We start from the raw sequence: 24,636 nt of genomic DNA, 5'->3' as shown, positions 1-24,636 counted from the left end.
AAGGGGATTGACTACTACCAAAGATAATAGACTAAAGTAGAGGTTCAGATCCTGGGGGTCAGGCGACCCCCTGGGCAACGGTAGTAATGACCCCGATGATGAGAGACGCCACTGTCGAGTCTGAAGAGGCGTCCGAAAGTTCGCCTGCTCATTAAATAAATTATATCTCTCTTCCTAATGAATATTAAGGGATGAAACCAACGCTATTGAAAAGAGAATTAAATTCTCTTCGACGAGGCCAAGTTTCGTCCCTTAATCTCGGTAATTAAAAATTAAAATCCCCGAGGAAAGTCGAAGTGCGGTGGCAACCCCATTGGAATCTTGACAAAGAGACTGCCCTTCGACCTTCCTCGTCGTTTTTAATTTTTATTTCTCGAGATTAAGGGATGAAACCTGGCCCGATCGAGGAGAATGTAAATCTCCTCCGAACAGCGTAGCTTTCATTCCTTAATATTCATTAGAAGCCAAGATACAATTTTTTTAATGAACATGGCGCCCCATCCGGCCGCCAGAATCTCACGGTGACGCTTCCCCCCGGACGGAGTCATAATTATTTTGGTGCATTCGGTTGCTAGAGGGAGGATTTTAGCTCTTCGCCGTCAGATATCGCCACACTGGCATTCCTACTCACATATACATAGAGTTACATATATTATGACTGAATAGCCTGGTTAGCTTCTTCCATTCCGGTCGGCGGGAGGGGGAACAGTTGAAGACCTTTACCGGGATATTTACCCTCTACTCTCGTTGTAAAGTGCGTAAAACACTTGAGAATTGCCTCGTAAACTATTCTAATCATACATATAGTCAAACAAATTGCAAAAAAAATTGTCATCGAAGAAGGAATATCAGTACAAGGAAGTAGTTCTTGCATTCCTGGCGGGTCAGACCGGATCGATACGTGTGTTTGGGCGCTCATAACCTCAAATTCGTTGATCAATTCAATTCATTAAACATTTTCAATTGATAATCAGGTATGATTTAAAGTTGATCTAGCTTTGCGTATTTTGTTTTGTTTTGTTGAAACTTCTGGAAGATGTACAATGGAATTGGACTCCAGACCCCCAGGGGGTCAGGTACCAATGGCCATGTACAACGTAATTGGGCGATTGTTCGGAAGACTAAAGACAGAGTTGACTATAAAAGTGAAGAAAAGGGAGATCAGTTGAATAAACAACCGAATCAAGAAATTCTTGATCACGTTAGGAAGAGAAAGGTTGAGGTTAAGTGTGCAGAGTTGATGGACATCTTGGAAGAACAAGGGTATGTAGTCAATATTCTCATTAACGTTGAGTTATCTATTTGATTAAGTGAAAACTTTAATTGACTGACCTAGTTTTGAGGTGTTTTTTTTTATGTTGACTTTTTTCTGGTTTTCCGACAGATTAACAACTGAAGAGATTAAATCCAAGGTTTCCACGTACAGAGAAATGTTGATGGGGAGTGATGCCAGGCCTCAAATGCCTACTGATGAATTTGGTCGTGTAAAGTAAGTGAAAATAATTAATTAAAGTCCCTTTTTTAGTGGGCCCACTAGTGTTTCTTGAAAAAAAGGGAAAATTGAGAATTTTATTTGAGTAATTGTTATTTTATTTGAGTAATTCAGAGGGGGCGGAATAAAAATTAATGATTTTTCCATTTGAAGATAATTTGACATATCTTATCACGAAATTTAATTAATAGAAATAGTGTTTTTGAAGGAAAAGCCATTAAAAGTTCAAGAAAATCCATTTTCTCATTCAGCTTTCCACGATTTTTGAAAAAGTTTAGCTGCAAATTTTCATTTCTCAATTATTAACAAAGAAATTCAAGTAAGTACTTCCATGCTACATTGAGCTGATATTCCACTCGACAAAAAATTTCTGCAAATTAATTTTTTAAAAAAGGGCATTTTTTCGATCCATCAACCTCTGCAAGAATAAAAAAAATTCCCAGAATCATTTTTTCCAACGGAAAAAAAACTGTCTGCAATATTTTCCGCATTTAAATTATACCACAACCCTTCCAGGAATCTCCCTGAAGCCCCAGAGATTCCATCCAACCGTAAATCCGTGTACTCGGCCCCGATATTGACTTCCTCTCGAGCGCCGGCGCCTCGGAAGTCCCCTTTGAAAATGATGAAAACATCCACTCGCGCATTTAGTGGGTGGAGTTACCTCAAAATTCATCCCCGATGAAATTTCTTCAGCATCCAGAGGCTCTCACGGAAATTCTTAGTATTGCAATGGACCGGCGTCCAAACGCATCTGGGAGTCCAGATATTGGGGATTTGAGATAAATAAAATCGTAAAAATGTAGTCTAGGGGTTGTGCAAGAGTTTTCATACTCGTAAAATCACATAAGTCTTCCATTAGATCTAATAATTACTATTAAAACCATAAATTAATGATAATTAATATGAAACACTATCTCATAAATTTATAACGAGTTAATTTTAATATTAAACTAAAATAATAAATTGCTGTTAGTGTGCCTCATCCAACGTCTTCCAAGCATACTAATTAAATAAAATCTATATTATTAATTATTAAAAGTACACAATTACCAATTTAAACGCGGAATAATACAAAATTTTGTGGAGGAATAATTAGCAAATCATCAGCGCAATTGAGCTTTTCCATAATTGTGAGAGGATTTGAGACATCAGCGAATCGAAATATTTATTTCATGTGCTACGAGTGCCTCCAAGTGTTCGGAAATTATACACTCGATCCCAGAAACTCTCTTAATTAATCGATTATAATGATGTTGAATTAATTGAATTATATGATTTAATTTTAAACACAAATGACGATGTCGGCGTTTATACCGAAAACAGCGCGTGGTCGGGGCCCACCTGACGGCCGAGCCTTTTTTGAGCGCCTCTGGAGGGGCAATTTTTTTCTCGATAGACAGAAAGTCATGAAGAGATCCAGAAAACGTAAATTAAATACCGCTAATAGTAAAAAAAAAATGATGATTAAACATTGCTGCTGCTGTCAGAGAATTCAACTGCATTTGCTAGCGGGGAAGAGAACTAGTATTAAATCAGTTGTGAGGTAATTCGAGATGTTACCCCTAAAATAATTTTTTAAAAATTATCATGAAAGGGAAAAATAAAAAAAATTATTTTCCATTTTTATTCCTCGTGATTAATATTGTTGCACGTTATTTAACATTTAAAAAATCATGTGATCATTCGAAATCGAAATTTGTTTCGTATTTTCGTCATTATAACTAGACAATTTGATAATTCGATTGAACTAATTTGAAATTGGGTCAAAAAATGCTTCTCACATTTCCAAAATTATTAAAAAACCTAATATCTAGGTAACAACTAATACATTTTTTTTAAATTGACATTGAATTTGAGCAACAAAAGACTTTTACAGTAATTGGAAATTTCGTACGACGATTTTGAAATAATATTCAGGTTTTTTTCATAATTCTCATATAAAATTCTGTTTTGTAGCATGTGGTACTTTATTTATTCCAGTTTTATTGAACTTAATCGTATTAGAGATTTCTCGAGGGGTGGAAGTATGAGGGAACGATATAAAAAGACAACGGTAAGGGGGGGAATTGGTATTGATCGAACAGCTAGGGCGGAACGAAATAAGAGGGGGAGGGTTGGAACGATATGCCCCGGCTTCAGTCATTCCTGGGGTGGCTTATATGACAACTGTGTCGCAAGAGCTCGTGTTATGTCATTATTCTCCTCAGTTTTCATAGTAATATCTCCATAAAAAATTCATTAAACTGTAAATTCATCAATTTCCTGTGAACGATGACAGTTAAACTAACAAATCGGTTCGTTATTTTATTTGTTTTTAATAAATATATCAGCATAATAATAGATATGCGTGAGGTCTATAAGTTCCCTAAACGCTTATCTATTATCAAGTTGGTGATAAATATATTTTTTCTAATTTGTATCTTGACATTTCAGTAGCGAAGCGGTAAAACGAGATAAGTCATTTTCGACAGGGGACCAATTTTTAATGAATATCTCGAAATCGAAGGGAGATAGCAAAATTTTGATCGAAACCTTTTTTGTGGAGATAATTGAGGGCTACAATAAATGTTCTAACAAAAATTTTGCTATCTCTCTTAGATACGGAGATATCAGTCGAAAACTCGACTCAGAAATAAATCAATTCATCTTTTATTGCCCCTTCACTGCTGATTTATCGTTAATTATTTATTTGTGTGTAATTGATTGTTAATTATTTAGCTATATGTAATTTATCGTTAATTTGGTTATTTCATTGATTAAAGCGTTCGAGAAACACACCAAGTGGCTGAGGCACAACAAGAGAAAAATGCTAAGCTGAGACAAGCTTTTGGTATATCTGAATATTTCGTTGAAGGCAGTAGTCTGGATCCTGAAAGACATGCCAGAGAAGCTGAAGCCAGGGCTGCTGCTAGTAAAGTTTATGAGCTTGTGCACAGTCCCAGTCCACCGCCCATTGAAGAAACACCAGCACCTGAGAAGAAAAACAAAAGAAAGAGATCGGCCAGCAGTACCAAAAAGAAAAAGGGGAAGAAACATAAGAGGGACAGGTATACCACTGTGTGAATGATCAGGTGTCTCTGGAGGCTCGAGTCGTTGAGGTTGCTCTATCATTGATATTTTCATAAAATCTCATTTTTTTAAACTGTGGTTTCCATGCGAGGCTTTCAATGTGAAGGTATTCAATGATTTTTTATGATTTTCTAGCCAAATGTGAATGTCCTCAGCTGAAAGAGATTTGTTTCCCCTGAAAATTCAAGTCGCTACGATAAAGTCTTAATATGTTCGTTAAAAAATTGATAAAATGCGGGGAATTAAATGCTAAATTATGTTCAAATATAATTTTAACAGTGGAATGTGTTTGGGCCTTAGGTGAAAGCGATACATCTGCCTCAAGAATTCAAATCTCTACCATAGAAAGTCTGAGAATATCCAGAAGAAATAGATAAAATGAGGGGAATTAAATGCTAAATTCTCTTCGAAATACATTTTCATTGAAAACATAACAATTCCACAAAAGCTGTAAACCTTTACAATAACCTACGCCAGTTAGAATCATAAAAATCAACCTGTCACATCATATTTCTCACATGTCCACAGTTTTTTTCTGGTCAGAAAAAAATAAACTGGGTTAAACCGCAACATCAATACGTAATTCGATAATCATAGCAACCAATGAATCGTCTCGAGGCTCCAAGACCCCCCGTGAATGCTGAAAAAAATCTCCCCTCAGTAGTGTTGAATAAAAAGTTCTCCTCTCATCGATCGATCTTTATTCACTGTTACTTTTTCCATGTTTTGCCAAGAGTTCCACATACTCATACGCTTTCCACACATCAACGAATATTAAAAAAACAATACAATTGTATTCCTCAATTAATTACATTGGGTTTTCATTTGATTTTTTACAAAAAAAAAAATGGACAAATTATCCATGAAGAAAATCCACTGTCTCATGCCCCGTACACCTTTCTCTGTTTCAAACAGAACTAAGGAGGACTGAGTGCCTATTCAATAGGCTCAGTAGGTAAGTGTGGCCGTCGTCGGGATTTTATTTTTGCGAGAAATGAAAACAGTCACTTTATTGTCAATGATTATTTTCATATTATTTCATTATTATTCATTGATAATTTTAATTTTATATACGAAATGAGGGTCTGCGAGGTCTTTTTCATCGTAAATGTTTGCTTAGAGTTGCTAAAATTCATTATTATTTTATAATTTTCTAATCAACCTTTGCTTAACGTCTAGATTTTTTATTATTGTGTGAGAAAAAAAAAAGTAAATACTCAATTTGTTGTTGTAACGATGAAGCCTGTTGTTAATGTCATCTCTCTATTTTTTTCTGACAAGTCCGTCCCTATCGATGGTTATCAAGGTAATGCTAATCCCATATTATATCAATAATCCTCACAATTTAACGTGTATTGTCTTCTCTCGTTTTGTTCTTCCATCTTTACGTTGCATTCGATATTTATTTAGTTATTAATAATTCAATAATTTTGTGAATCGTCATTAATTCACCAAATTATCGAAGAAATTATTTACTTTTGTCGTTGAATTTACGAATTTTTAGTCCATTATCTAGAGTATTTAATCCCCCGAGTGTTGAATTATTACTTAAATAATTCAATTGTATGTGTTACCTAATGAGATAAAAAGGAAAAAAAATGAATTTCTTTTATTATCAGCACAAGATGATATGCACTTGATGGCAGGAAGACGTCCACTGCAACAATTAGATATTCAATATAAATAATGCAATATCATTTTTTCATCCGTAATTTCATCTGATGATAAAAAAATTTTTCAATATTATTGTTCATTGTTTTACTCCTATTAATTTTTTTATATTTTGTTTTTTTTGGGAACAATTGCTGTAGGTCCGAATCACCGAAAAGTAGTAAGAAGAGAGATAAAGCCAAGAAAAAGAAGAAGGAGAAGAAACACAAGAAGGAAGTTACAACTAGTGACAGTGAATCGTCGAATGAGGATTCTGATAATAGCAGGTGAATGTCACTAGTAAATTAAATAAATAAATATCGTATCATTTTTTTAAACAAATTTGTTCTCCTGCAAAATGAATATTTATATTCGCACGAATATAATTGGTTATTAATTAATTATAAACTTTATTCAATTTTTAGTTCCTCTGAGGCTGAAGTTAAGAAAAAGAAACGAAAGAAGAAGAAGAAGTCAAAAGTTGAGAGCAAACACGAGGTAAAATATGCATTGAAAAATTGTACAATATTTTTGAATAATCATTATATATTTATGGCACGAAATGACTGGCATGTGACACTGCTATTTATTTCATTGAAATTATCATAGTTATATTTATACTTTCACATATCTCATCTACATCAGTCCATCATCTATCAATTGTTTGAAATTTTTATACAAATATTCAACATACTCATGCATGCAATTCTGCCTGTTGCTGTTTATAAAAACAATGATGAAACAATTGTCTGAGCATCGAAAATAGGCCTTTCGATTATCAAAAATTATTAATCGTTGAGGGGTTTTAGATATATTTTTGATGATTCAAATAGTCTGAGAAGCTCAGATACATTCACTTTTATTTTACAATAGTCTGTACAATCACCTCAGAACTAAATTTTTAAAACAATTCATTATTTCAAAGTGTAAATCTCAGTATTGTTTGTAATTATCAGCGCCATTTGACAGGATACATTCCCTGAGTGAGTACCCGACATGCCGCTACTCAATGTAATAAATAATTTTCGTTAATTAATTATTATCATAAACGAGTTTGCGACTGTTGTATGGATCACTTGTTGTGTTTGTGGATAAAGCACTATTCAACACGTTTTTTGCTATTAAATATGTTCAAATAACGAAAATTTTGCGATTAATTTGAAGATGAAAAAGTTATATTGACTCATTCAGAGAAATAAATGGGTTTTTAATTTTTTAATGAAAATTAAAAACTCTTCTGAGTGGAAAAGTTTAATTGTGGATACAAATTAATCCCCTGAAAAATTTATGCATGACGAAGTTAATGTTGTATTAATTAAAATCCTTCCTTTAATATTTTTTATGATTAACGTGTGACATTACATAATTATTTTAGAAAAAAAAGTTGACCAAGAGGAAGCGTCAAAGTTCATCGAGTTCCTCTGCCTCGTGAGTATTAAAAAAAATAATGATTCAATTTTTTCTGCCTCCGTCGGAAGAAAAATGAATATTAAAAATATTCTAATAATCATTTCAGCTCTCCAGAGCGCCCTAAGAAGCATCCAAAGACTCCCGAAAGACCTTCAGCCCCTAGTCTTCGTGTTGAGAAAAATCGAGTTACGAGTCCTCTCCAGAAAGCCCGAGAGACCGATCGAGAAAGAAAAAAATCAAAAACTCCTCAGAAGAACTACTCAACATCCTCTCACATCTCTCGACGCAATCGTTCTCCCTCACGAACCCATGGAGATCGCAGCAGAAGCTCAAGATCACCAAGGAGAGTCTCAAGGCAGTCAAGATCGAGAAGAGTTTCCCCATCTCCCAGGAGACGAAGGGGTGTGTCTAGATCCCCAAGGCGACCCTCTCGCTATTCTCGTTCTCGCAGCAGGAGTCACTCCAGGTACTCCAGGTACGCCAAACGTTACACCCCACCCTCAACAAGCTATCGACGTCATAATTCACGATCAAGAAGACATGCATCAAGGTCGCCGATAAGAAGAAATAGACGGGAAAGTTCCAGAGAGAGAAGGAAAAGTAGATCCAGATCTAGATCACAGTTGAAAAGATCTATGAGCCGATCCAGAAGATCGAGGAGCCATTCGAGACGCTCGAGTCTTTCTTATTCCCCAATCAGAAGACATCCTGATCGTTATCGAGATGTTTTGGATGATAGAAAACGACGTAAGACGTCAGAAAAACCAAAGGCTAAATCCAGATCTCCATCGAAGCAAAATAAACCGAGAATCATCACCCCTAGGGTGTCGCTGAGATCCTCCAGTGAAGATGATGCTGATCCTGGTGATGATGAGCCAAGGCTTGAGGATGAGGAGAGAATCAAAGAGCTCAATACTTTGAAGCAGTTGCAAAGTGGTTTAGCAGCTAAAGCACGTGAATCACTTGGTAAGAAAATAATTTCTCCAATAAAAATCAAGACGGAGAGGGAAGAAGAGGATGAAGAGGAACAGGAGCAAATCCTGAATATTGCTCTGCCCACGGAGCCTCCAAGGGTTCAAAATATTCTGAATGAGATGAGCAAATCACCGAATTGCGATGCAAAGATGGAGGAGAAAAGTAAAAAAGAGTTGGGGAAAGTTTCTGGGAGATCTGTCGAATCGAGCAGATCTCCATCTCCTGCACTACCTCTTACGAGAGAGGAAGCACAGGGGGTAGAAAGTGGATTTGGTAAGATGGACATGGCGATTCAATTGAGATCACCATCGGAGTCACCACCCCCGGTATCCAGATCTCCTGCGAAAAAATCATACTCGAGATCAAGATCAAGGTCTTCTTCAAGATCGTTATCGAGGGATAAGGTGTCCAGGTCAAGGGATAAATCTGTTTCCCCTTCAAAAAGATCGACAAGTGGATCTAGGGGAGCTAAAACTGGATCTGTTGTATCTCCAACGAGATCCAAGACCTCCAGGAGATCTAGAAGTTCATCAGGTTCGAAGAGATCTGTCTCGAGATCACGATCTGTGTCGTTGAAGAAAATAAGAAGCCGCAGCAGGTCCAGTCGAAGTGAGGGGAAAAAATCGAGGAGTCGATCAGTTACCAAGTCTAGGAGCAGGTCCAGATCGGTCTCTAGGGGCAGTAGGGACAAGGGAAAGAGGAGTCGAAGTAGGAGTAGCTCAGCATCTTCGAGGAGGTGAGGGCTTTTTTTTCGTTGAGAATTAAATGGGTTATTAGTCACGGCTTGACTTCAATTCAATAATTAGCGAAAACTTCATAAAATTTTTAGAAAAGTCCATCACATTTGGAATCGTAATTTTCTTCTCAATTTCATCATTGTTTTTCTTTCTAAAAAAAAATTTTAAATCAAAACTTGAGACAGTGACTTATAAATCAACATTTTGAATGTAGTTGAAGATTCAATTCTGAATTTTTGATTATTAAACGTAAATCAAGAAATTTTTTGACACTTCGTTGAAGGGAATCTACTGTTTGGGGAACAAGTGGTATTATTTCTTTATAAGAAGAGACGGTTACAAAAATATTAGTACTAATACCTTCCGAAATGTAATTAAAATAGTACAGACTATTTATTTGAAAAAGTGAAGATTATAATGATTCCATTAGAAAGCGAAAGGAACAAATTGATAATGTTTTTTGATTTAGTTCTAGACACAGCAGAAGGAGTTTCTCATCATCATCTCGCTCTTCAAGTAGTGGCTCAAGTCGTTCCTCCAGGTCGTCATCAAGCTCATCAGGCTCATCAAGGTCTAGATCTCCATCAATTCCACGTCGTCATGGCTCTCCGAGTTTCCTTGATAGACGACGTATCACCAGGTAAAAAAATTTCGCAATTACCCCTAGAATTTTCTGCACTCGATATCTTTATTTACCTTTTATAGCTAAATATTATTAGAAATTTATGTTCAGTTGATTTTACGTTTTTATCTCCTCTTGTTTTTGTATGGAGCAGAGACAGATCAAAGGGCAGAGCTAGAAGATGAATCCTCGACATCAATTACCATGAATTTTTTTTGCCAATTTCTTCAGACACAAGAACAAATTAGTGATTTTATTTTTTTTGCGATCATTATTTCAGTTTCGTAACGAGTGATTGTTTTTTTGTTTTTTTTTTTTTACGAGTGAAAAATTATTTTCACTGGTGCTTTTGTGACGAATAGACATCACGGTATTTTCACAATTTATGCATTAATTATAGCATGAGTGGTCTAATGTAGTTGATGTGGATATGGAGTGATGACGATAATAATCAGATATTATTATTCAGTAGAAATAAATAAACTAGTTTTCCTGAAATAGAAATCACTTAAAATTGATAAAAATCATGTCCGACTCATCTCCATCATCCACTGAATCAGAAACCTGTAAGTTATTACTGTAATAAAGTATTGATGTACATCCTGCAAGACTTCACCACTTTTTATGATTTATTATACACATTTTGTACTCGTGAAAAGCCCATAAAAATGACAAGAGCAACAAATTTTTATGGTAAGTATTGATTTATTAATTTTGCATGACTGATCGTAAGACCTGCTTGCTCATCGAATGAAGTATATTTAATGCCTGATAACAAGATTGAATTCTAGATTAGATGATGTCACTAATTTTAAAGTTAAGAGGCTGCCATGGGAGAGAAAAATCCGCAAACTAGTGCAGAAAGGAATTGCTTTTTTTAACTGATAGAAAAAATTAATTTTATCAAGAGAATTATCATTTGGATCCACTGTCACTGTCATTGAAAATTTTCAAACGAAAGAGATTCGATAATGAACTTTAGTTATCTCCTCTCTGAAATTGATGCTCAAGTGCAACCAATTCTTAGGTGCACTTGAGAACCAAAAATTATTCCTATGATTAAAGACGTGATTATAGTAATCAACACGTTTCTACGTTTTTTATCGAGTAAATTATAATTGAATGGAGAAATTCATATGGTGAATCAGAGAGGATATTGTTACCTGAAAAAAAATATTGAGATTGTAATGAGTTATCGTCGAGTTGGAAGAAGTTTATGTTTCTTCCCCAAAACATCGACATATTCATTTACAATAACGTAATCACAGTTTACGACGATTACACACTAATTCGGATGTTACAAAATTCGTTCAATGTGATGTATGAGAAGATCAATTCAATGATTGTCATCATTCCAACAAGCAACAATCAATTTATTCATCGAAGTATTTATTTAATGAGTGCAAACTTATCATCAATTGAGAAAAGTAAAAAATTTCTCTCAAAGAAAATCAACATTTTCATTATTGTGGTGAGTACAAATGAACTGACTCCAAGATCTATTTCATTTGACTCCAGTAAATATAACTTCCAGAGAACTAACTGACATTCTCCATAAAATTTTTCAATTTTTTTCTATCAGCGTCCGACAAATGATAAATCGTTTTAACGAATGTGAAGTGACCATTTACTTGTGGACTCCCTCCTGGTATGTTCACACACTTTCCATCATTTATTAAAATTATTTATCCGCTTTCCACAAAAAAAAAACAATTCTTATAAATTATTTTGCAATTATTTCCCTCCCCATCGGACTGTGAATTTACAGTCCAAAGGTTCCTCAGCAGCCTCGTAACTAGTGTTGGTGAATGGATGGGGTGTTTTTTGACTAATACAATTAATTATAGCGCTAGAAAACGGCCGATACCGTATCATCGACCAACACCATCACCCCCATCGTCTCCCAGCACGAGTGTGTCCTCGAGAAATTCCGATTGGTCGAGTCCAAGTAGAAGATCCAGTCATTCACCAACTCGAAGCCCATCTTATACACGTTGATGTGTACGTAATGCAATTATTCTTCGTTTTCTTTTATTAACAAATTATTGAATGAAATTATCCACATTTTTTTCTAGATAAAAAAAAATCATAATTATCTCTCTAATGTCTTCTTGTTCATGAGAAATGTCTCTTCATTATTTTCTCGCTTATTTGAGAGAATTCTAGTCAAATTAGAATGACGTTGAAAAATGATCTGATGACCAAAATTGAGGTGAATTTATTGTGATCTTAACGATATTTATTAGTGCAATGTTGAATTACCATCTGTTTTTTCCATTTGTAAATATAGATTATTTGTACTAATTATTGATCAATATTTTACGAGTTTTATTAATCAACAATCGATAAATTGATTAATTAAGTAAGAATTATCTAGTCATTAATTTATTTAACACGAATTTTGAAAAGAAAAAGGAACGAAAGTATTCGTAGGCAATTATTTATTTTAATTGCACGTAATTAAATTAATTCGTGATGTATTAATGAAACAGAAATGTTAATAATCTCTGATTTAACTGTAAGATACTCTGTATTGTTGTTGTGTGATTAAAAAAACCAAGCTTAACGATAATAAAGAAAATCCATTGAAAATTTATTATTCTCTGATTTCATAACAATTGTAAATACAAAAAAGTCTGGAATGTAATGCTCATTTTTTTGATCACTTGTTTATAGAATCGATCATTGACTAATCTCTCCGTTTGTTTGAGGCCTTAGAACGAGCACTCGTTAGGTAAATTGCCCATAGAAATCCAATCAAATTCACCACCAGAACTCGCAACTGGAAGGGACAACAAGTTAATTAATGATAAAAAATATTTTTTTTAAGTAGAACTAGCTAATTACCATTGGTGGGACGAAGCGAATGTTGATGAATTGCAGAAGAGTCAGATATTTGTAATTTGCGAGTAAAATTGGCAGATAAAGCTTCTGCATATTCTTGTAGGAGTCTTCGTGAGATTTTCCCTGTGGAGGATCCGGAATTATGGATCAAAAACTTTGTACCAATAGAGTAAAGTTCATATATTTGTTTTTTTTTTTAATTCTAAAGGATTTTTAGTTTCCCAAAAAAATGTGTTGTCAAAGTTTTAATGCTAATTGGTCTCGAAAAAATTGCATAATTAGACAAATTGAAGAAAGAAAATTATAAATTAATCCTGTTACCTCGAGTCTAGCGAGCATATATAGGGCGAATCCTTGAAAAAGTGGGGCATAGATCAATCTCTCAACGAGTAAAATTCTCAGAGGATGCCTCGTTACAAAAGGAATATATTGATAGAAATAATGGGGCACTGGTCCTCCAAACAATAATCTAAAACGATAAAAAATGATGAATTTTTCAAAAAAAAATTCCAATGTCCTTAATCTCCATAATTACCCGAATAATCCGAAGGCGAGGATGCTATCATGATTGATCTCCTTAACTCCTGCAATTCTCTGAGATATATAATTTCCAGTTACAGCCAATAAACAACTTTAAACAAAAATAAAATACAACTTAATTCATAACTTCGTGTTTGTTGCTTTCATTGATTGGTGACTTTAATTTATCATAATTTCTTCTTATTATTACTAATCAAAATAGAATAATAATGTAATAATGTTCTTCGTTACAATGATGAGACAATAATCAACTAATTGTCGTAATTAAAAGAAAATTGGTTTTCCAACGTAATAGAATTTTATTGATGTTTTCCTTTGACATTGAGAAATCATTAGTTTTTTTTCAAATAATCCATAATTACCTAGTAACGGCCTTTGTCCTGATGGGATTTGTGTACAAATTACTTAAATAAGTGCCCACGAAGTCCAGGAGGATCTGGGATGGCTTTGACAGTGACATTGCAGATGTATTTCTGTTAAAATATATTTACACCAGTGGATGTACTTAACTTTCCAGGAAATAAACGATTGGATTATTGATAATGTTATCGTTGGGGCATAGCAGTCTCTTCTATCTTGATAAACTGTAGGATTTTATCAAGTCACTGTCAAATCCCTGTCAAAACACTACGGGGCGCTGCTGGTGGGCTTCGGGGATGCGCTATCTGTTGTTAATGATAGATAAGTGGCGTGTTGTTAGATTCGTATTCGCAAAATTAACAAAATTGCATCGTTTGTGATAGGTTTGTCCCCGTTTGTGCTGAGGTTGAAATGTTTCGTTCGTGTCTCATTTATTTTCAAATGAACAATGAGAAATTGAAGATGAGTTTGGCCGAACAGTTCAGTGACAATTGATATTTTTCAATAGTTTCACTCCTTCATATCGATAGAGAAATCGCAACTAGAGGCATAGGGGCTCCGACTGTGGCTCAAAAAGGTCGCTTACCCTCAAGGTCGACCTTAGAAAAAATGATCTAGGAGGGCAAAATCATGTGTCTGGTTAACCTGTATTGTTGTACCCACCATCGGTCAAACAGACGCTAGCGATTGCCACAAAGAGGTCATTACAGCTAGACCAAAGAGGTTAGGTTATTCTCGTTGGATTAAAAAAATAAATAAAAGATTTTCATTTAAAAAATTCGCTTTACAATCGTCAGTGAATTAATTTCCACGACTCGATAGAAATGTCGAAGGCTAAAAAAGAAGAAAAGGATGACAAGGAAGTGGAGAAACCTGTGGTTGCTAAGACAATTGTTGATGTGCAGAGGTTAAAGCTGATGAAGCTTATGAAAAATCCGGTGAGTTGGCTCCTAAAATTGTTCATTGATTTTTAAAATAATATTTTTGAATTTTTTTGTACTGATCAATCGGTTAATGCGATTCAGGATAAGCCAGTGTTGCTTCCGGAACGACCAAAGTCCAAGACGACTCCCGCAGTTCCTGAATTTGTGAGGAATGTTATGGGCAGCAGTGCTGGTGCAGGAAGTGGCGAGTTTCATGTCTACAGGCATCTCAGGAGAAAGGAATATGCTAGACAAAAGTTCATACAGGAAAAGAGTAAAAAGGTGATAATTTTTTTCGTTTCCCAAACAAGAATTGGAGATGTAGAAGTCAATTTTGAAGATATTCACTGAATAATTTGTTCGTAATGCATCAAATACCTCAGTATCATTTTAACGCATTGTTTTTTAGGAACTCCTTGATGAAGAATACCACCAAAAACTTGAGGACAACAAAAAGAAAGCTGATGAATTGACAGCAAAAAAGAGAGCAAAACGATTAAAGAAAAAACAGAAGCAGCAAAAGAGACAGAAAATTACAAAAACCAAGGATGAAAATGATGGAAGTGAGATTGTCAATGATGAAGAAGATGATAGTGACGATGAGAAAGAATCTGGAGATGCCGAAAGTTCACAAAAAAATCAAGAGTGTGAAAATAGTTAAAATGCTTTACAAAAAATTGAAAATTCAGGGAAATCCACAAATCGTCACTAAATCATGAAATTTCCACACACAAATCATAGAAAAGTCCTGGAGAAAACGATTCAAATGATGCAGAACCATCAAATTAACATTTCCCCAGACTTATTTATATATTGTAAATAAACCGTATCAATAATTTTATACTAATTAAATTAAAATAATCATATTATTCGTCAATTTGCATTGAAAAAATTCTTCAATAGTATAAATATTCAATTTTATCTTTACAATTTTTTATTAAGGCATTAATTTAATGCAATGTGATTATTTCCTACTTCATTCTCGATTATAAACCGATTTCCCGACAGTCTTCATAAAAATTGCTGCACTTGAACATGTTCCCCAGAACTTCAGCGATATATCTCTCATTAGAATCCAATGACATCGTCTGTGAGTAATTTTTCAGGACAGTTTTGGCTGTAATGAAGTCATCAGTCTTCTCAGGCAATGCCCTCTCCCGAAAGTTTCTCATGTAGCCCTCGATCTCGTTCACGTGGTCCTTGATATCTGGCCAAAGAATCTGCAGATCACTCGGCGCAGTACTGGCCGCAACGTGGCCCAGAGTGAGACACAATTGTTGCAGTAAACTCTCCCGGTGATTGTATTCCACAAAATTTGGCACATGTTGAGAATTCTCCAAAGCTAGAACAATACTTTTCCACAGAAATGGCACGTATTTGCCATAGGATTTGCAGGAGCCGAGGGCCCAGGCCGCGTTCGTTCTCACCTGAATGAAGAAGAGCAAAAAGTTGGTCAGTAAAATGATCAATTGAATGTTAATCAGAAAAAGAAAAATGTATGAACTTTAGTCATTTATTTATATGATGTCAACTTGTCAATACTAATGCAAATCATTTGTTCTACTTTTTTGCAATAATTCAAGAACCAAAAAGGGAAAATTATGAACGGGAAATTATGATTTTTTTTCGCAATTCGTAACAAATTTAGAAATTAATTAATTTATGAAAATTTTTGCCAATGCAGAATTCATATAGATTACTAAATAATAGTTAATTAATGAACCTTAAAATTGGGGCTATAGCAAATGAGGTCGCACAATGCAGGAATGACTTCATCTCTCCAGTTCTGGGGGAATATGTCATCAGGATGATGATGTATGGCGAATCCCAGAGCTCTACAGGCATTCCACCGAACCTTCATGTCATTTCCAGAAGTGGCGCAGGAGATGAAAATATCCAGGGCGAGTTGAACATCCCCCAGAATATTTTTTCCCTGAGATAGTTGAAGAACATTTCCAACTGCTCTCAGTGCATTGCACTTGACCTTATTGTTGTCCTGGGCTGCTTTGACGCTGGTCTTGTAGAGATTAGGGAGCATCAAGTCTAGGGGAAAAGGCTCGACATTGTCATTGAGAACTTGCTTGATGAGACAATCTGTCAAGTTGGCTAAGGCCCAGGCGGATTTTACTCTGACCCCTAAATTCTCATCATTCAGTGACGTGCAAACCATTTCGGTGAGATCCCCCAGGAAGCCCGTGTCCTCCTCGAGGGACGGAAGGGTTATCAGCATTCCCAGGGCACGAAGACCTGCGGCTCGTATTGCGGACTCGGGGTCCCTGCAGGCCCCGAACAGGGTAGTCTTGATTATTATCGATTTGTCAAGCTGAAAGTTCAAATTTATTTTTATTTTTTATCTGAATTATTAAATTAGTTATTTAACTTATCTCAATTTCCATTCAGTTTGTTCGCTCTATATCTTATGGGGTTTATATGGAAGTTCTTTTTTTAATTGATTCTATTTTTTGTTGTCTCAACAAATTATGGGGTAAAATTGGTTTGTTTTCATTTACATTACAAGTGATTTCAGTAGCAAAATAGTAAAACAGATTAAAGTCCGGTTAGATCTTCTGAACTATCTAGAATAAATAGTCTTTTTGTTTTTCTATTGCATCTCAAAAGTATCTATTACAGATAATTCAGTGGATCCAACTGGGCCTTAACTAGAAAAAGTAACCGACGAACATGATTTAAATAATTTCTACTCACAGACAATTGTGTGAACACGTCATTGTTGATAGTTGCGAAGCAATCGCATGCGACTTCCCTCAGTCCGGTTTCACTACTCTGAGAAATGTTGAGAATAGTAGCAAAAATATTATTCCAAAAAATTGCAAGTCCATTTTCTCTGACAGGATCTCTCCTACTCAGTTTTGAACTGATAGTTTCCAGGATTCTACAAGCGTGAAGTACAACCTGAACATCACCTTCGTTAGTGGCCTCAATAAGATGTCTAGCGATGACTTCAACATCCAAAATGTCCTCGAAAATCCTCTCCCGGCTGTTGATAACAGCACCGAGGAGTTTGAACGATTGCAATCTCACAGGTATATGAACTATTTTATCTGAAATATTGTTCAGACATATTTGAACGATAAATGGTGAATCTCCATCGAAGCTTTGAAGTACAGTTGAAGTACAGTCTTGCTCACTAGGTACAGTTGCAGGATCATTCAAAGATATTTCGAGATCAGAACAATCGATCTCTTCGTCAATTTCCAGATTATTTTGAGCCTGTGATGGGGATATTTGGAGACTTTGGAGGTGTTTTGAGAGATTTGTATCGGCAGATTTCCTGAAGAGAACTTCCAGGATCTCTGGGGTCATATTGTCAACATTAGCAAAAGCCTCGAAGACGGAGAGGGCGACAACTCGGACAGTTGGGTCCTTGTGGAGTAGAAAGTATCTGCAATGTCTCCCTAGCTTTCCAGCAAGTCCTCTCTTCATCCTGCCATAAGGTGTCACCTGAACAACAGCAGTTGAACACTTCAACGCCTGTGTAAGGACTGCCAAATTACCCTCACTACTGAGTATGAGTCCCAATCCCATATGTATCTCCCTGAGCATGCCCCCCACAGTCCCAAAAATAGTGCCAAAGCTGGAGCCCTCAGTGTCGTCAGCATGTGCCAGAAACATTCTCGCATCGATTATAGCATCAGCTAATATTCCCAAAGCACTTGCCCTGATCCTGGACAACGGGTCCTTCATGACAACTCTCAACAATCCCCTGCTCTCCCCAGACTTCTCACTCTTCGCCACAATTTGCGACCAAAAGCCAAAAATCTCCTTGTTCGTCATAATTCTCATGACTTTTTGAAGTACCTGAAGTGCCTGATACCGAATACGACCTTGAATCTTCTCCTGAGAGTGCTTTTCTCCATCAGATGTCTCAGAATCACTAGATCTTCCAATTTTTCTGTCCAATTCCACCGATACTCTCTCTTTTTCATTCTTCTTGCTGAGTTTTCTGCTCTTGTTCTGTTTTGATTTTGTTAGCGGTCTGGCATTTCGACCCCTGGGGGGCAGGTGGACTCTCTCAGGGAGATTCATGACGGCGGGATGAAGCTCCTCAGGTCTAATGAGAGGCACCTCAGGAACACCCAGGAATAAATAGACCTGAGTAATGCCCAGAACTTCTCCTGGAACTTCTGGACATTTTGAGGTTAGTTCAGGGGAAAGTAAATTCGTGAGGAGGTTCAAGGAAGTCAGAATGATTTTCAAGTGGTGAATGGAAAGCTCTTGACATCTGGGTATCGACGAGAGACTTGAGATGACGGAATTTTTAATGGTTTTTAGGTGATGTAGGGGGAAAACTGAATTTGTTTCCCTGATTTTAAGCAAAAGCGTATTCAGGAGGATCAGAGTGAGATTCTGAGTTTCTAGAGGTTTCGAAGGAGTAAGCAACTTGGGGATGAGACCCTCAGGGGAGAAGAGCACATCCAAGTCTTGGGGGGTGGACTCCCAGGAGGGAGTCATTGAAATCAGTTTTTCCAGGGCGACGAGAGCTGGGATTGAAGCTGCATCGGATGAAAACTCCAAGATCTGGTGGAGCCACTTCTTGAGGGTCGAAAGGGTCCTACCGGTGAGGGGGGCAACGTGAGGGAGCAGACCACTGAGGAACATGCAGTAGCTGCAGACTAGGTTGATCTCCTGTGCCTGAGAAGAGGAAAAACGTCGTTAATTACGTCATTTGGATATAAAGATGGTGATTGATGGTGGTATGGTCGATCATGTACTTCTCTTTTCGTGGTCAAAGATGATGTTATTATATGAACTAAATTTCACCATTTCAACTAATTTGGAAGAACCTTTTAATTGTTTATGGGGATTCGATTCTAATTTACACAAAGACATTCGTTTTTCCCTACGTTGAAGATGAATTTTGTCCAGAATCATTTACTTTCTTGGGGATGCATTGAAAAACATTGGAATAGAAATGAAAATAAATGTCCAACCTCTTGCTCTTTTAATAATAATAAATTTTACAGAGTAAAAATAATAAATACTTATGGAATTTATTTGACTAGTTTTTAAGTTATTAATAATTGAAAATGGAACACTAAATTTTTAACTTCTCTATTTCGAGATCACGAGATCGTTTGTGTTATGATTTTTTAAGTTTAATTAATTCCAGACATTAATTTTCAGTTGAGGATTTACCTGAATGTTCAAGCACAATCTGTTGATAAGTAATTTGACAGCGGTGTCATCCTGAATGACGAACCTCTCATAATTCAGGATATTCAATTCACTCAGGCAAAGATCAAGGGTTCTCCTGTCGGTTACCCTGTTTTGGGTTAACGTCAGTAGTTTCTTTGTTATTGCCACGAACTTTTTTTTTAAAACATCCATTGGTGGATGGAGTTCCATTGTTAACAAGTGTTTAACAAATATTCAACTGATCTGACTAGAATATTAAGTTGTTTAACGCTCGCCCTCGCCCTGTAGGCGACTACTAAATATTTTCATGCCGCCAAATTATGGCAGACCCCAAAGCCACATGAGCACTGTCAAATTTGTACGATCGGTAACAACGATGGGGTCTTGATGGTGCCATCGTCGGCTAAACAGAAATCTTAGTTACATGAGATTCCATCACAGGGACCTCACACAGCTGCCACAATCGACGGTGGTGCCTTCCACCGCTGGGGTCGTAACTAAATTGACGTAGTCGCCTCATCCTCGGAACCTGAGTCTCTATTTAGTCTTTTCCCTTTGAGCAATTATTATCATTAAAAATACAAGTAGTTACATATTATGGCCGCCATGACTCTCACTTTGTTTTTCGCATTCTCTCGATCCTCTCGACATCAAGAAGTTGTTCATAATTAACATAGATGGCAGCAGAGAGGAACTCAACTGAGAGAGGAACAAAGATGACAATACACGTTGTTCTTGTCGCATCCATTGAAAAATCGTCTAATCCACCTGGTCCCATTTAGTTGCTGAATTGGTCAGAAAAACTGGCTAATTATTTATTGCGATTTACTTACTTTTTTGTGTCATTCACTTGGTACGATGATATATCAAATCTCACCTATAAAATATAAATTTAACACCACAATTTTTTATGGCAATGCTATGGTTGACTGAAAAGTAATAATTATCTTATAAAAGAAAAACAATTACAAAATATCGCTGGGTGAAATTGTTTTCTCGTCTGTGGCAGTCTGACATCTGACGTTACACTTAACCTCCCAACGATAGCACTTGGAAAGTAGTCATACCTAGTGTGTAGTGAGTACCAAACGTTCATGAACAGTATCAAATCAAAGTTATATTAAAACCTTGATTTTCGATCTTTGAGTTCAGTATGCAATAGCTTCCGCTCACTGTCAGTTGCAAATTAATAGATTCGTACATTGTTGAGGTTATGAGTGATTTATTGACAATTTTCATTTGAATTATTTGTAAATTGTTTATTGAGACCTGCATTCGTGTGACAAAACTGACGAAAATGGCTAGAAAAACAAACAGTGCTGTTCAGAGACTAAAGCAGGATTATATGAGACTGAAAAGAGATCCAGTGCCGTATGTTATTGCTGAACCGAATCCATCGAATATTCTCGAATGGTGCGTTGTACAATATTCAGGAGGCTTCTTAAATATTGCATATGGCTTTCAATGATTATTTATTTTTCAGGCATTATTGTGTTAAGGGACCAGAGAATACTCCATATGAAGGTGGTTTTTATCATGGTAAATTGATATTTCCTCGCGAATTTCCTTTTCTACCACCGAGTATCTACATGACAACGCCTAATGGTAGATTCAAAGTCAATACTAGATTATGCTTATCCATCTCTGATTTTCATCCTGACACGTGGAATCCAGCGTGGAGTGTTGCAACAATTTTAACTGGTTTACTAAGTTTTATGGTAAGAAATTACACACTGATAGAAAAACATTATTTCCCAGAATATATTTACTTACCACGAGTTAATCCACATCAATATTCATTCCCATAAGATATATTAATGCGGAGTAAATTTTCTTGTAGCTAATAAATATTCTTGGCACAAGATATTTTGTTTCTCAGTGCATTAACGCTGTTCAGGCGATGACGAAATGTAGGAGGTGAAGCGGAGGGGAGTCTATGGTATTTTTGCAGAAAACTAATTCCTGAATGAGCGATCAGAATTCGCCCATTTCGAATGAATGTCTGGCGCATATTTAATACTTTCTATGGTGAAATAATCTTTCTTTATTACTAGTCAATTTTTTAGAAATGAGACGCATTAAATTATTCTTCATTTCACTGTTAATAATTAATAGAAAATAATTCATTTGGAAGAAAAATTGGCAACGCCAGGTCGGTGCCATATTTTCATTTGCAGATTTCCGCAGCTTGTCATATTTTACTCAACGTACTCGGTCTATCTCTCATGCAATTGTAAACAGTTGAATTATTTTGACCTCGACACATTCTTAGTGAAATTGCTGGTGATTGTTGGAAAATAATAAACGATACGTAGAAGGGAATGACAGCCCTGCGGGGCCAGCACACAACAATAATTGGCCGACTCAGCTTTGCAAAACAAACTCGTGCTGATCATGTGATTATTAGGAGGACGGGTGGCCGCGCGGAAAACACTTCTGGTAAAAAATTTTGATTTTTCAAAAAAAAGTGGGACTGGGAGTTGGAAAATTTGGGACTGGAAAACCAAGAGAATAATCCATTGAAGCCGGAAAGTTTAGCAGGAATGAAACATTAGGGAGACGACAAGGGAATGAATGTTGAACTCTGCGCATGCAAAATATGGGGTAATATCGAGGGTAGTTTTATGCTCGATTGGTTCCACTTCACCTCAATCCAAAAACCCGATGAGAACTATATTCTTTTGAAATGGGTAGCGCGTTATCCCAAAGAGATATGAAAAATGATGTGAAGAGACGTAAATATAAATGAATTTAGAAATGTTCTGCTCGTCGTTTTGCATCGATTATGAATACCTTACAATTTTTATTAATGGCTATTTGCGAACATATTCATTAATATTTATTTGCCTCACAGTTTTCAGATATTAAAATCCACGATATCGTTTAGAGAATTTTTGAATATACCGTGGATTGTCCCTACTCAACAGTTAAGTGCAATGCTGTCGCGATTTGGCGCTGTGCGAGTAGAAAATTAACTTTGTTATGGTTTTGTGTTAACTATGATTGGAAAACGTTCTCAATGGATGTTGATACTTTCGTAAAATAATTTCTAATGAATTAATGAAGTTTCATTATATTGGCAGCATTTTTACACTCGGTCTGTGCATTTTTTCACTTTGGCCGGGAGAACGTGGGTTAAAACGGCTGTTTACAATAATCTATTGTAGTCGAACTGCCTCAAGAACTCTTCAGGGATCTGAAACTCCGCACAAAGCGTCAGGATATACCTAAGAATGTCCAAAAAGGTTTTTTTTTACTTTGACTGCATTTTTATAAATCGCCTGAACATCGTTAAGAAGAAAACCAAAAATTCCAGATATCACTTACATTATATACATTATTATCACCTATATAAGACTATGTTTTATTGACGTTATGTACATTATTATATTCTTAGATTGAGAAGAGCCCCACTCTCGGCAGTATCAACACAACCGATTGGGAAAAACGACAATATGCAAGCCAGAGTTTAGAATTTAATTTAAGAGATAAAATATTTTGTGAACTATTTCCAGATACAGTAGTAGTGAGTAATGAATTTGTATTTATTAAAATTGAGTGACTGTAGAAATCAAATCAAATATTGAACGATAATTATTGGTGTTTCAGGAAATTAATGTAGAATTAGAACGAAGGAAAAAATTGGATCAACAAAGTAGACAGCAATCAACAACATCTGACATGTCATCGTTGGTCCTAGAACAATCCCAGAGAGATCAGAGTCCTTTGAATGGCGCTATGACAAATTTAGCAATAATTGTTGGTTTTGCAGCATTTGCCTATACTGTTAAATATGTCCTCCGAAATATTGCATGGGAATAAATACAATTCTACTAACATAATTTAGCAATAGTAATAGAATCTGCGCCAAGTATTGAATTTGCAAAAGGTGTTTCACTCTACTAATTACTATAGAGCGCTCCTCTGGTTATTTATCCCCAGTTGAGGTTTTAATTCTTCATATTAATTTCAACGATTTTTCAATTCAATTGATATTCCATGTTATAAGATCGTTTTGTCAAATATTCGGTTTAATTTAAATTTAATTGATCTGAGCCTTTCAGAGAATCACGGAACCAGATCAACTTTTGCAATTACAGTCAATTTTGTCACGTGAACCAGCGGAAGACGGCTCTCTAAGGATTATTGCTGATATGTTCTCATTTTTCAAGTTTATTTGATTTGCAAAAGTTTAGCAAAACTTTAGAAAAATTGACAGACGCCCATGAAAATTTGAGAGTCATTGAATCATGACAAAACATAAAAAATGTTTTTTTATGTTGATGGGATCCGTGCGGTTGCCCAGAAATAAAAAAAACACGAAATATGAGAAGGTATTGGCTGTAACTCCTTAAGGTAATCAATAATCTAATTGCATACGAAGTGAATAATTCATCATTTGGTAACCAGAGTATAAGAAAAATTCTTTCCAAATTTTAATGGGAAATAAATCAAGAATATTAGGTATTGTCGTGTCACTGGGTATTAACTGCAAATTGTATAGTAAGCTCTTCCACACGAACCGGTTTACCAAAGATAAGAGCCTCGCGTATTTCTTGAAGCTTATACCGATTATTTCATTCATGTTTTTTTTCATTTTTTGTTTTCTTCCTTCAATGAGAAGAATTACTTGTGGAGATAGCATATTATAAGTATTTCATCTACGTTAACTAAGATTTGTTCTGTAAAAATCAAGCCAATATTATGTTTTTTAATAATGTTATTTCATCGAATGTCAACATATTAATGAAAAAAATATATTTTAATTAATGAATTCAATTTACATAATTGTTTTGGTACCAGTCTTGATTATTAAAATTTGCATGAGATCATAGGAACCTAATTAACCCCTTA

The 24,636-nt window shown here is 35.7% G+C and overlaps 5 protein-coding genes across 13 annotated transcripts; 3 read left to right on the top strand and 2 right to left on the bottom strand.

Moving 5' to 3' along the window:
• Window positions 1–673: 673 nt before the first annotated feature.
• LOC135165798 (serine/arginine repetitive matrix protein 2) lies at window positions 674–11,962 on the top strand. Of its 7 annotated transcripts, none has more exons than XM_064127464.1 (9): window positions 674–1,263; window positions 1,385–1,489; window positions 4,258–4,542; window positions 6,376–6,501; window positions 6,640–6,712; window positions 7,590–7,642; window positions 7,731–9,335; window positions 9,806–9,976; window positions 11,806–11,962. In XM_064127464.1, the coding sequence occupies exons 1-9, from the start codon at window positions 1,037–1,039 to the stop codon at window positions 11,954–11,956; spliced, it is 2,796 nt and encodes a 931-aa protein (XP_063983534.1). In that variant the 5' UTR covers window positions 674–1,036; the 3' UTR covers window positions 11,957–11,962. The 7 variants fall into 7 exon arrangements, with proteins under 7 accessions (XP_063983534.1, XP_063983536.1, XP_063983539.1 ...); XM_064127466.1 differs by lacking the exon at window positions 11,806–11,962 and adding an exon at window positions 10,113–10,568 and having other exon boundaries at window positions 675–1,263; XM_064127469.1 differs by lacking the exon at window positions 674–1,263 and adding an exon at window positions 5,846–5,870.
• A 558-nt stretch (window positions 11,963–12,520) lies between these two features.
• LOC135165813 (PXMP2/4 family protein 3) lies at window positions 12,521–14,018 on the bottom strand. Its single transcript, XM_064127512.1, has 5 exons — window positions 13,705–14,018; window positions 13,338–13,433; window positions 13,124–13,271; window positions 12,806–12,925; window positions 12,521–12,740 (listed from the first exon to the last, which is right to left on the bottom strand). Exons 1-5 carry the CDS (start codon window positions 13,800–13,802, stop codon window positions 12,648–12,650), a joined length of 555 nt encoding a protein of 184 aa, XP_063983582.1. The 5' UTR covers window positions 13,803–14,018; the 3' UTR covers window positions 12,521–12,647.
• A 257-nt stretch (window positions 14,019–14,275) lies between these two features.
• LOC135165814 (PRKR-interacting protein 1 homolog) lies at window positions 14,276–15,502 on the top strand. Its single transcript, XM_064127513.1, has 4 exons — window positions 14,276–14,425; window positions 14,500–14,640; window positions 14,728–14,907; window positions 15,035–15,502. Exons 2-4 carry the CDS (start codon window positions 14,527–14,529, stop codon window positions 15,284–15,286), a joined length of 546 nt encoding a protein of 181 aa, XP_063983583.1. The 5' UTR covers window positions 14,276–14,425; window positions 14,500–14,526; the 3' UTR covers window positions 15,287–15,502.
• A 34-nt stretch (window positions 15,503–15,536) lies between these two features.
• On the bottom strand, window positions 15,537–20,517 carry LOC135165797 (HEAT repeat-containing protein 6). The gene is made up of 4 exons (XM_064127463.1): window positions 19,783–20,517; window positions 17,332–19,278; window positions 16,349–16,948; window positions 15,537–16,052 (listed from the first exon to the last, which is right to left on the bottom strand). Exons 1-4 carry the CDS (start codon window positions 19,990–19,992, stop codon window positions 15,612–15,614), a joined length of 3,198 nt encoding a protein of 1,065 aa, XP_063983533.1. The 5' UTR covers window positions 19,993–20,517; the 3' UTR covers window positions 15,537–15,611.
• On the top strand, window positions 20,491–24,570 carry LOC135165810 (ubiquitin-conjugating enzyme E2 J2). 3 transcript variants are annotated; one of them, XM_064127504.1, is made up of 5 exons: window positions 20,491–20,635; window positions 21,050–21,195; window positions 21,266–21,500; window positions 23,180–23,308; window positions 23,392–24,570. In XM_064127504.1, the coding sequence occupies exons 2-5, from the start codon at window positions 21,080–21,082 to the stop codon at window positions 23,602–23,604; spliced, it is 693 nt and encodes a 230-aa protein (XP_063983574.1). In that variant the 5' UTR covers window positions 20,491–20,635; window positions 21,050–21,079; the 3' UTR covers window positions 23,605–24,570. The 3 variants fall into 3 exon arrangements, with proteins under 3 accessions (XP_063983574.1, XP_063983573.1, XP_063983572.1); XM_064127503.1 differs by having other exon boundaries at window positions 20,588–20,859; XM_064127502.1 differs by having other exon boundaries at window positions 20,588–21,195.
• Window positions 24,571–24,636: the final 66 nt, after the last annotated feature.

The sequence above is a fragment of the Diachasmimorpha longicaudata genome, chromosome 9 (assembly GCF_034640455.1).
Source record: "Diachasmimorpha longicaudata isolate KC_UGA_2023 chromosome 9, iyDiaLong2, whole genome shotgun sequence".
In the NCBI taxonomy this organism is placed as follows: domain Eukaryota; kingdom Metazoa; phylum Arthropoda; class Insecta; order Hymenoptera; family Braconidae; genus Diachasmimorpha; species Diachasmimorpha longicaudata.
Note: the sequence above shows the minus strand (reverse complement) of the source record. Positions and strands in the feature narration are given on the sequence as shown.

Bases quoted from the DNA above. Each gene is read 5' to 3' on its own strand.
- LOC135165798 (XM_064127464.1), top strand. From the start codon at position 1,037: ATGTACAATGGAATTGGACTCCAGACCCCCAGGGGGTCAGGTACCAAT. The intron at 1,264-1,384 runs GTATGTAGTCAA...GTTTTCCGACAG, and splicing joins GACATCTTGGAAGAACAAGG to ATTAACAACTGAAGAGATTA. The intron at 4,543-6,375 runs GTATACCACTGT...CAATTGCTGTAG, and splicing joins AAGAAACATAAGAGGGACAG to GTCCGAATCACCGAAAAGTA.
- LOC135165813 (XM_064127512.1), bottom strand. From the start codon at position 13,802: ATGTCACTGTCAAAGCCATCCCAGATCCTCCTGGACTTCGTGGGCACT. The intron at 13,434-13,704 runs GTAATTATGGAT...TTTTGTTTAAAG, and splicing joins AGGACAAAGGCCGTTACTAG to TTGTTTATTGGCTGTAACTG. The intron at 13,272-13,337 runs GTAATTATGGAG...TTATCGTTTTAG, and splicing joins CTCGCCTTCGGATTATTCGG to ATTATTGTTTGGAGGACCAG.
- LOC135165814 (XM_064127513.1), top strand. From the start codon at position 14,527: ATGTCGAAGGCTAAAAAAGAAGAAAAGGATGACAAGGAAGTGGAGAAA. The intron at 14,641-14,727 runs GTGAGTTGGCTC...AATGCGATTCAG, and splicing joins TGAAGCTTATGAAAAATCCG to GATAAGCCAGTGTTGCTTCC. The intron at 14,908-15,034 runs GTGATAATTTTT...ATTGTTTTTTAG, and splicing joins TACAGGAAAAGAGTAAAAAG to GAACTCCTTGATGAAGAATA.
- LOC135165797 (XM_064127463.1), bottom strand. From the start codon at position 19,992: ATGGAACTCCATCCACCAATGGATGTTTTAAAAAAAAAGTTCGTGGCA. The intron at 19,279-19,782 runs GTAAATCCTCAA...TCCTCTTCTCAG, and splicing joins GATTGTGCTTGAACATTCAG to GCACAGGAGATCAACCTAGT. The intron at 16,053-16,348 runs GTTCATTAATTA...TTCTTCATTCAG, and splicing joins GCTATAGCCCCAATTTTAAG to GTGAGAACGAACGCGGCCTG.
- LOC135165810 (XM_064127504.1), top strand. From the start codon at position 21,080: ATGGCTAGAAAAACAAACAGTGCTGTTCAGAGACTAAAGCAGGATTAT. The intron at 21,196-21,265 runs GTGCGTTGTACA...TTTATTTTTCAG, and splicing joins CCATCGAATATTCTCGAATG to GCATTATTGTGTTAAGGGAC. The intron at 21,501-23,179 runs GTAAGAAATTAC...TTATATTCTTAG, and splicing joins CTGGTTTACTAAGTTTTATG to ATTGAGAAGAGCCCCACTCT.